Source organism: Rousettus aegyptiacus, unplaced genomic scaffold (genome assembly GCF_014176215.1).
Source record: "Rousettus aegyptiacus isolate mRouAeg1 unplaced genomic scaffold, mRouAeg1.p scaffold_m13_p_2, whole genome shotgun sequence".
Classification (NCBI taxonomy): Eukaryota; Metazoa; Chordata; class Mammalia; order Chiroptera; family Pteropodidae; genus Rousettus; species Rousettus aegyptiacus.
The window spans coordinates 26,222,694-26,234,075 of NW_023416295.1; the positions used below are offsets into that span (position 1 = coordinate 26,222,694).

Here is an 11,382-nt window from a genome sequence, read left to right on the forward strand (position 1 = left end):
GGATGGCTCCAGACTGCTGGGCCTGCCTTGGTTTTCTCAGTCAACCCCAGCTTCTGATTTCTTCCGAAATGAATAATTAGTGCTCATCGAATGGGCTTCCACACTCCACTGAGGGGGCTTCCTTTAAGGTGAGAATAGCTCCTGCTGGCCGCCTTCCTGGTCCTCACCAGACCTCTGTATGCAGAAGGGTGAAGGGAACACCAGGCACCTGTCCCCATCCTTGCTCTGGCTGTCATTTCCACTCTACCTTGGTGCTGGCAGGCTACAGTTATCAGAGGATAGAGGGACCTGGTGCGGGCTGTGCTCCCACGCGGCAGATATGGGGTGGCAGGGTGCCAGAGTCCCCAGGAAGGCAAGAAAGTCAGCTGCCATCTTACCTCAGAGGATGGCCAGCCTTTGTGTGCAGGTATCGACAGAGGGGTGAAGAGAGAAGTCCAGCAACCCCAGGACTGGCAGATGAAGCCCTCCACCATTTGACCCTACCCATTTCTCTGGTACATTTCCAGTTAGGAGAGACAAGTGTCTAATTACCCTGATTTTTCTCCGCTTGCTCTCCCCACTAGGATTTCATTCACTCAGGCCCAGAAGGTTCCACTCCACTATTTTTACCACAAGATTCAGCTCAAATTACCTCCTCCAAGATGCCACTCTAGATTTTCCTAGTAAGAAGCAATCACAAGTCTACCTTCTTTATACATCGATAGCATATTAATAAATTGTATTCTAGCTCCTCTCATAGGCTGCATTATATCAAGTATCGCGGGGCAGAAATCTGCCTCCTTGACCAGATTGTATACCCCTGCTGAGCAGTGCTTATGGCCTCTCCAACCATAGGCTAGCAATTAATATGTCCATCTGGCAACTATTTGTTGAGTATCTGCCATGTGTCAGGCACTGTTCTAGGCACTGACTAGTTAATAATTACTCAAGATGTTAGCTCAGTTGAATGGAAGTCCCCCAAATGTCTGGACTTGCCTGCTGACCACTTGTGTCTCCAGTTGCCCACTTCAGACAGAAGTCTTTCTTTCAGGAGTGCAGTTGGTGTCCCTGACCCCTCAGTCAGGCTTGCTGCAGTCGGTGTGCTCTGGCAAAGGCCAAGCCTTAGAGCAGAGGGTGACTGACTATCATTGTTGCACCTGTGCAGATGTGACTGGAACCAGCCTTGGGGGTACCAGGTGAGTGCAACTGGAATAGAGGCGAGGGCGTGGTGGGAGGGGGGAGATGTGCGGCCACCTGCAGCTGTGCCTGGAAAGACTTTTCCAATCCCGGCCTGACTTTAATCCCGGCCCGACTAGTGGCAGAAACACCACCACTCTCAGCCAGCCCTTTTCTCTGCAAGTTTTATTTCTGAGATTCTGTGCAAATGATATCTCTCCCACATATCTTTGGTGACCATGTGCTCTTAGATATCAGACCATTAAGAAGAGAATCATGAAGTGGTCTGAATTTTCCCATAGTTGCAATGTTGTGACAGGGCTTGATTCCTGACCAAACCATTTTATTTTAAATATTTGAGCAGCCATAGGTCACAAAAGCAAAGGTACAGCAACTAGAATTGAAAGCGACAAAACTTAAGTTCCAGTTCTTATGAGAGTTCAGTCTGCCTGTGTTTGAATCCTGGTTCCACCATTTACAGCATGACTTTAGGTAAATTACTTGACCCATCTTGCCTCAGTTTCTTTCTATGTCAAATGAGGATGATAACAGTACACATCTCACATGCAAAAAGGTGAAGTTGGACCCTTACATCATGCTATATACAAAAATTAACACAAAACTACAACTATAAGACTTTTAGAAGAAAACATAGAGGAAAACTTTATGACATTGAATTTGGTGATGATTTCTTGAACATGACACCAGAAGAATAGAAAATAAAAGAAAACATAGATAAGTTGGGCTTCATGAAAATTTAAGACTTTTGTGTATCAAAGGACACTATCAACATAGTGAAAAGGCAGCCCACAGAATGGGAAAAACTATTTGCAAATAATATATCTAAGGGATTAATATTCAGAATATATAAAGAACTCCTACAACTCAAAAACCGACGACCTAATTGAAAAAAATGGGCAAAGGACTTAAATAGACAATTCTCCAAATAGATATACAAATGGTCAATAAGCACATGAAAAGATGTTCAATGTTACTTGTTAGGAAATCAAAATAAAAATCACAATGAGATACCACTTCACACCCATTAAGATGGCTATTATTTAAAAAAAAAAAACAAAACACCAAAAAACAGAAAATAACAAGTGTTGGTATGGATGTGGAGAAATGGGAACCCTGTGCACTGCTGATGGGAATGTAAAATGATGCAGACTGCTCTAGAAAACAGTATGGCTGTTTCTCAAAAAATTAAAAAATAGAATTACCGTATTCTACTTGGTAAAGTCCATTTGGTATTCTATTTGGTGATCCAACAATTCTACTTCTGGGTATACATGCAAAAGAATTAAAAGCAGAGACATAAACAGGTATTTGTGCACCCATGTTTAAAGCAGCATTATTCACAATAGCCAAAACAATAGCAGAAGCAATCTTGTCCATCGACTGATGAATGAATTAAAAAAAAAAAAATACAGCAGAAACATTTAGAAGACCATTATTCAGCTTTAAAAAGAAATAAATTCTAAAACAACATGAACGAATCTTGAAGATAGTATGCTAAGTGAAATAAGCAAGTCACAAAATACTAAAAGGAATCAATTATATGATTCCACTCATATGAGGTACTTAGGATAATCAAATTTATAGAAACAAAAAGTCAAATGTTTGTCAGTGGCTGGTGGGGAGGGGAAAATAAGGAATTATTGTTTAATGGGTACAGAGTTTTAGTTTTGCAAGATGAAAAATGTTCTGGAGATGGATGGTGGTCGTGGTTGTATAGTAATGTGATTGTACTTACTCCTACTGAATTGTATATTTAAAATGATTGAAATGGTAAATTTTATGTTATAAGTTACAGCAATAAAAAAGTACATACCTTATAAAGTTGTGCGAATTTTAAATGAGATGATAAGTGTAAAATGCTTAGAATGGTAATGGGTATAACAGTGTTATATAAGTGTTAGCCTTTATTATAAATATTCTTTATCTGTTGGTTATACAAGGCAATCAATGGATGAAAGTCTAGAAAACTAGAGGTTTATGGGATCATATACATTACTTACAATGAACATGTCACATATAACCCAGACTGATTTTAATAAAAATCTAATTTGTTTCCTAGAATTGTAAAGGGTTTTAAGGGATGTATCAGAAGACCCAGATCCCTTTTTAAAATGCTGTTAAAGCAGGAGAGATGCTTCTTTTCTCTGGAGCATGTGGAATCTTTAAAGTCAGGCCCTCTAGGGCTTATGAGTGTGATTTTGGAATCAGTTGTCTGGGCTCGAATCCTAGCTCCACACTTTAGATGTGTACCTTTGGGCAAGTTAATTAACTTTAAGCCCCAATTTTTCCTCCTACAAAATGGAAGTAATACTATTACGCAGCTCATAAATTTGTGCAGAATGAGTGAGGTTATAGAGATATAATGCTTGGCATACACTAAGCACTCATTAATATTTAGCTATATTGACGATACCTTTAACCTCATTTTCATAGTTGACCTATAATTCTCTCCTGATATTTCCTACCTCTAGGTTTATTAAAGGCTCCAAGTACAGGTGCTCAGAAGCTGCTCAAATGAAGGACACTAGGCAAAAGGAGTGTAGTCAAGTCAATCTTTCTCTCTTGTTTGCCGTTCTGGTGCTACCCAATACTTTGTTGATGGCCATTAGACCACTGATCACTTTTTGGGGACACCGTCAAACAAGTAGCATGTTATTGATCAGGACCGGCAAAAATATCTTCATCCTCCTGATTTTTGGCAAAAGGATAATTTATTATTCTTCCTACTTTTATCTATTTTTCTATTTTGTACGATGAGTGATCATATTTAGGATAGAAAAATAAATGTTACTCAAAAAACATATTTCTTATATTACTTGATAAAATAGTAGCCTGAAGGTACCTTCATGGGTTGGACATTGGCTAAAAACTCCAACTAGAGTTGAGCGACTTGAGTATCAAGATGCGGGGAGAAATGAGGCAATATAGAATAAGTAAGGACATATTCAGTGGAACATAGTTGACAATACTTTTAAATATAACCGCATTTATAAGGGTGATAGTAGAAGCAATACAACCTTGGCTGAAATCAGTAATAGTCATTTAAATCCTGTTTATCCCTCAATGGGATAGAGACATAGGATATTCTATAAATTAAACTAAAACGAATTATTTTTAATGCATCATTTAATCAATGTTTCATTGTTAGAAGCCAAAGAATTAAAGGCCTTAAAAAGAATGGTTTTAACTTTGGGAATGTTGAACAATATTTCCTTTTGTTTTTTTTTTGTTTGTTTGTTTGTTTTTAAAAGCAGCATATCTGCATGTATCTAGATGTATGAGAACTCTGACATTTAGCCTCTTGACTTAGCATTACTTTAGTACATTAGGAAGTTGGGTCATCAAGAAAGTTAAAAAGTAGGTGTATGTTGAGCCACAAAATCTAGACATATTACCACATGCATGTCATTAGATCCATACATAGAACTGGAGATGATGCGAGATGCTTTAAAAATTTAATTGCACTTCCTTGTGACAGGCTCAATTCTCACAGGTCTGAATGGAGCCTGTGTTTTGTAGGTTTCCGGATTCACAGTTCAGCCAGTATAGATACTTCCGTAAGCAACACTACTTTACCCACTAACCATCCCCCCTACTTTTTCTTCCTCCTCATTTTGGCTTTTTTACTATGAGTATGGTGTTTTTAACTCTTGAACTTGCTATTGGACAAGGAAATGCTGAGCCTGCAGAACAGATGGTGTGGTTATTGGTGGGCTCAATTTACAGCCCTGTTTCTATCCCATTTCCCTTCCTGATCCCACTTGGCTCTCTAGGGTCAACCTTGCTCTCTCTTTCACTGTTTACTCCCTTCAAAACCATAGATTTTAATTTTATTTTTAAAATTCCATGACTTAAAAAAATAATGTTTGGTAAAAAGATATTATGAGTCAAAATATGATTTATGATCCCACCTGCCATGGTTAAATTTTGATGTGCATCTGTCTGCTTGTATAATTTTTAAGAATTGAAATTATGTTAGAGAGGTGGTGTTTTCTATACTGCTTGGTCTCAAATTCTGGTGCAATTATGCACCAGCTGTACAATCTTGAGTGAATTAGTCAAACTTTCTGTGCTTCAATTTACTCACCTCTAAAGTGGGTTAATAATAGTATATGTCCCCAGGATTCATAGAAAGCATACATGAGATATACACAGAAAGTACTTAGAAGAGTAGCAGGAACATAATAAATTCTCAAAGAAAATGTTAATGAATATTGGTATTTTTATTAGATGAATATTATTTTGTAACCTGCTTTAAAAAAAAATACTGTGAATATCTTCTTATGTTATTCAATAATACATGACTTTATTTTCTGACCGAAAGTCTATTATATGACTATAATTTATTCCATTGTTGGATATTTATTATTTTCAATATTTTGTATAGTAATAAATAACTCCACAGTAAATATTCTTGTGCACAAATCTTTAGGCTCATCTCTGATTTTTTTTTCCTGAGGCAAATTACTAAAAATAGAATGCTGATTCAAAGAATATCAATCCTTTTTAAAGCTTTGCAAAAATATCTCCAGAAATGTCATGTGAATTTGTGCTCCTAAATTATTAGACAGCTCATTTCCCCATAGCTTTCCCAGCCCGGATATTATGATTTAAAAACTTTCTTGCTGGACTGCAGTTTTCATAATTAGATGGTCTTCTGTAGTTTCCAGAACTCTCCTCTTCTCAGATGCTCATTTTTGAAAAACCCTAAGCCCCTTTTGAGTCGCTTCTTTTCTTATTTTCATTTACCATGTCCTCTATCATAAATTCATGCCTTGTTACTTACCATTCTCAACCTGTTGTTTTCTTGTTGATTTCTTCACACCATTTCCCTCCTATCCATTTGGGGTGGACCACAATGTTCTGCTTGGTTCAGGTATGTGATGAATAACACAGAACAATGGGGACTTTATTTTCACTAAGCCCACGTGTAACCAAAAATAAATCCATTCTCCCTAAAGACTCATCTCCTTTATAAAGTAATAAGATCTATGTTGCCTGAAATATTTAAGCCATGTAGACAAGCATGTGAAAGCTGTGGAAGGTATTCTTACTTTGGGCAGTAAGTTAGCCTGTGCATCACTGTTCAGCCAGGAAAACAGAAAGCACTCTAAATATTTAATTAAACACGGAAGGAATTTAATTCAGAGAATTGGTTATGTAGGTAATTAGAGAGCTCAGAAGCCAATAAGATGGTGAAGCGACACTGAGATTACTAACATCAAAAAGCCAGCACCACTCTTAGACTAAAAGACAGAGGGAAGAGCAGGTGGTATCACCTGGAAGAACCTGGAGCTACAGTGGGTCTGTCTGTTGGGAGCTGGACCACAGAGGTAATGCAGGTGTTTCTCACCCCTAAAGGTTGAATGGAAGGAGAGAAATACCCCACTTTTTTCTTCTCCTTCTCTAATCTCCTTCCAATGTCTTCCATTGGCAAATTCAGTTAGAAGCCAGTTAAAACAGATGTTTCTGGAATTATATGTAGCCTGTGGTCAACCCCATGGTGATGCAGAGCAGAGTAAGGTAAGGGTGAAGAATGGATGTCAGGGCAAATAGGGCAAGGCCTGGCGCAATTACCTCTGGAGGCCAAGTCTACAGACAACAAGGCAAAGTGCAAAGCATGCTGGTCCTGGAGAGGTAGGCAGTCCCAGGTTTGAATACTGGCTCTGTCATTTACTAGCTCTAAGACCTTGGCCAAGTCACTTAACTCCTCCAAACCTCAGTTTCCTCATCTATAAAATAGAGTGAGAAAGACCATATTTCTCAGGGTCATTGTGAAGATTAAATAAAATAATAGCTATAAGATAATAGTGAGCATTCAACACAATTCGTTTCCTACCATCCAAGAATTTATGATTTTAAGACAAAGGACAATTGGGCATTTGGTCATTAAGATCATTAAGGTTCTCTGTATTTTGAAAGAAGGAAAAGGGGCAGAGGAATTTTCCCTTTTGGAAACTCTGCCTAGGCAAGGGTAGGTGATACATTGCACAAAAATGATACGGAGAGATGATCTAAGAAACATTGAAATTATCATGCATAATCAATTCATTCATTCCAAAAGCATTTATGGGTACTCACTATTTTCTGGAAGTGATTTAGACATTGTCCCTGCACTCAAAGAGATGGCAACAGATGGGTGAAGAGATAAATCATAATGCATGATAGTATGGGAATGTTTAGAGAGGAGGTAGCAATGAGATAACTCGGCCTACAAAAGTGGGAAAAGGCTTCAGTGAGAAAATGCCATCTGAGTTGCATTTCGAAGGGTGAACAGGAGTTTTCCTGCTGTAGAAGCACATGTAAAAGCACAGAGTCATGAAAGAACATCGAGTGTTTGGGGAATTGTAAGCTATTCACATTGGTGGGAACTTGAGGGGTCGATAGTCAAGACGGAGGTAAGAACGAGTGGCAGGAGGGGGCTCCATAGTGTAATGTTTAGCACGTCTGCTTTGCATGCAGAAGGTACTGGGAAGCCATGGACCATATCCCCAGGCCCTTGGGAGGGCACGCCCTGCATTCAGAGATCCAGTTCTTAAGGAGGAAACGGTGACATCCATGGGCTAGGGGTGGGGAGGTGGGAATTAAAGGTCGGGGGGCAGGGGTGGAGAATAAGTGGCAGATGTGGCTAAAAATGAAAGAGAAAGTCAGTATGTGAAGGGCCTGGTATAAGTAGCTAATGACTTAATCCTGTGGGAAATGAGAAGCCAGTAGAGACTTTTAAACTTTTAAACTAACCCACCATCAGTAACCTGGAATTTCATAAAGTGATACATCTTCCTAGCCTCTCTCATAGCTTCGACCACAGGGCTGATGCATGCAGTTATATAAAACAGGGGCCATGTGTCCATCTCATAGACTATTTGAAAGTATGAATCAGAAAAAATGAGCACAGGGGTTTTCCCTTAATATTAAATTCAGAATGGAAAGGTCATTAATTTATCCTGCAGATGCTAACGGGTAAGAATTTAAAATCTTCTCCCTCTCATGTCCACAATGCCAAGAACATCAGAGATGTGATGCTGCTGCTTGTGGCTAGGAGACAGGATTTCAAGGATTCCGATGAAACGTCTGGTGGCCTGGATCTGTCTGAATGCTGAAAAGGACTTTGCGCTACTCTAACGAAAAGGAAAACAAAACAGAACAAAAAATGACAATAATATAGTCCTTTATGCTTTTCAAAGCCCTTTCACAAACATCATCTCGTTTCAGCCTTGTGACAACTGTGTGTGTGGCAGATAAGGCCAAGAGTGCAACCCCATTTTAGAGATGTAAAAATGGAAGTCTGAGAGTTTCTGACATTCCCTGGGGTCTGAGAAACACTTACAAGCCAAAGCTACAACTGAATTTCTAGACACGCAGACCAGTGCCTTCCCCGAACCAGGGACGGTGCTCTGCCTACCTGCTTCCTTCCATATGCCAGGATGGCTTCTTTGAGGTCCCGAAGTGTGTGCACTTCAAGATCCAGCCTCTTCCTGTGGCCTTTGCAGCGGTAGGGGCCTTTTCTCCTCTCTTCAGGTGTCCATGCTGATATGGCTAAACCTTCTGAGTAGAGGATCAGGGCACCCTTTCTAGTACTGAAGGTCTTAGGGAGAAAGAGGGTCCATGTGTGCTGGTTGGGGTTGCCCTCATCCTGCGGTTTGCTGACCAGGACATAATCTTCTGGGGACTTCCAGTTCAGGTAATCCTGCAATAGAAAGAAACCACCTTGTTGATTCACTGAGGATGGCAATTTCTTTTAGCAAATGCTGCTTGAGCGAGGTCTTGGACTTTTTTTTTAGGGACTGGTTTTCTCTGAATTGCTCACATGGTGTCACAGAACACAATCGCTCCTCTTAGCAACTGATTTTGTTCTCCACATCTCAGAATTTGCAGAACCCAGGGCACAGATCTTACCCCAAGTAACTTTCAAAAGAACCACTCATGCCTGGAGGCTTGAAAAGGGTCGAGTGTAGGTTACAGGCCAGTTAAAGATTCCTGGTATGCAAGTAAATAGTCAGAATCATCAAGGGCAGCAGATAACTTTGAAATCAGACCCAGACTAGCTGGCAGTTTAAAGAGGAGTAAGCCATTCCAACCCATCACTTCAGCGTATACTGGAAGAATTTCTATACATTCCAGATGCTCTGTAACTTTATCTAATATGGCAATTTAGGAGGCTATAATGTAGTTACATATCTTGTAAGTAAGTAAATACCGTTGGCCACAGAGGTCCTTTGAAACTCTATATGTTTTTTAATACAGCAAAGGACAAATATCATGACAAACTACCATGACAATGGATATCTGTGTGATTCAAAAATTTTCAAAGTACCCCTAGTGGATTTTCTATTCCTGGCAGAATTCAATGAAGTAAGGTTACAGTACGACGAGGGAATTTTGCCACCACTTTTAAATATTCTAATACGAGAAAATTTTTTGCCTATATTAAATATGAATCCTGAGGGTTGAATTCCAGAAAGTTCAAGGAAGCCATTGAAATGGCAAGAACACACACAGCATTTCAACCACAGAGCATAGCTTCTGAAAACCAAATAGCCATCAGCTTGCCTAGAACCCAGGTGGAAATTCTGGTCGTGACCCAAGCCATCCAAATTCTAGATAATCCGGAATCTCCTTCAGTCTAAAGGCAGTGAGGCTATGAGTCAGTGTGCAAGGGGAAAGAAGAGGGTCCTAAGAGGCAATCTCGGTGTTTCAGGCCAACCACCTTATCTTCCTGAGTTTCACCAGGAAGGAGGGAAGATACACTAACGACCCCCGCCACCTCACTGACAAAACAAACCCAAACACACATGGCTCAGCCCCAAATGGAAAAATAGAGCGTTCCTCTCCCATGCCCCCCAAAGTGCCTTTATTCAGCTGTAAAACTCACCTCTGGTTCAAAATAGACTTCTAACTTCTGTTTGTTCTGGACCAGCTTCCCGTGTCCCCGGCTCAGGAGAGAGAGCGTGAACATGTTTTCCCTCTGACCACCCTTCTCAAGGGCAGTTCATCTTGGTTTTGAAGGCTGAAAACTGGTCACACCTCAAGATTTCCTGAGCTCAGCAGGGAGCCCAAGGAGACCACAAACACTGGGCCTTTTATTAAATACATTTTCCCTCATACGGCAGCTTCTTACTAACAACCGGCCACACAGTTTAGACAGTGTGTGTCTTTGTCAGGAGAGAAAATAAACCGCGAAGCCAAACCCCTCAAGCCTGGATGGGCTGCTCTGTGGGCAGCCTTCCTCTCCCCTTTGCTTGCGCCCTTGTTGTTCCCTGGTCCCGTTGCTCTGGTACCGGCCTGTGCATCTACAGATCTGGGCCTCGCACCATCCTTTTCATTGTGAGCGGAGGTTGTTTTCCGGTTGCTATGGCAGCACAGGGAGGTAAAGTGTCTTAAATCAGCCTAGGCAAAGCGGAGACTGCTGAGGGCAGTGTTCACGCCCTGGGGGAGGGAGGGTCAAACAGACAGAGAAGGGACCAGGCTCAGATTTCAAGTGCTGATGGCTGCAGTGGTTGTGGGGTGTGTATGTGCGTGTGGGAGGGGGGGGGGGTGCATATTGTGATATTTTTTCTTTTCTAGTACTCCTCTTGCTTTTAGAATGTCTTCCCCTTTCTCCTGATATGTGAGCTTTTCACTGTCCACTCACCATTAACAGATTCCAAGGACTCATCAAGTTTACCTAGAGTGACCTGTGATGTTTTCCTTGGCTAAGCTCCAGCATCTCCTTGACTGGACACGAGGATCTTAATGGTAGTTGCTGCTTTGCATGAGTGAGTTGGAGATACTGGGAATCTCCAGATACCTTTGCGTACCTGGTTCTCACCTGGGCAGCTCCCATCTCCAGAGGAAGGGTACTTGGGAGATGGGAGTGGGGTGGGTGGGGAGAGTGGGCGTTGGGTAACCACATTGACTAGAGAGAGGCCTCTACTGGCGTTTACCAGTCTGGGCTGCTGAATATTTTGAGGTGTGTGGAAATTCCCTGCATGATGAAGAATTGTCCTACTCCTAATGCGAGTTACACTCCCTTTGAGAAATACTGCTACGGCCTGGGTTGCTTGGTTCTCCTTGATGCTGAAGCTGTGAGGACAGGAGGGGCGAGCACCTGGTGGCAGGGATGGGGTGGGGTGGGAGTGTCAGGGAACAAAAGATGTTTTCGCTGGTGACTTACGGCCTCCTTTGGCCTGGAAAAGCAACCTACTCTGTCATTTATCAGCTGACCCT

At 41.1% G+C, this 11,382-nt stretch overlaps 1 protein-coding gene across 1 annotated transcript in view; it reads right to left on the reverse strand.

Moving 5' to 3' along the window:
- Nucleotides 1–10,535, reverse strand: part of KIAA2012 (KIAA2012 ortholog) — a 95,816-nt gene extending 85,281 nt beyond the window's left edge. Inside the window, exons 1-2 of the mRNA XM_016161951.2 lie at nt 10,049–10,535; nt 8,579–8,863 (exon numbers count right to left, since the gene is read on the reverse strand). Coding sequence (XP_016017437.2) covers nt 8,579–8,863; nt 10,049–10,132 — 369 coding nt within the window. The 5' untranslated portion in view covers nt 10,133–10,535. The remainder of the gene's footprint in view (nt 1–8,578; nt 8,864–10,048) is intronic.
- Nucleotides 10,536–11,382: the final 847 nt, after the last annotated feature.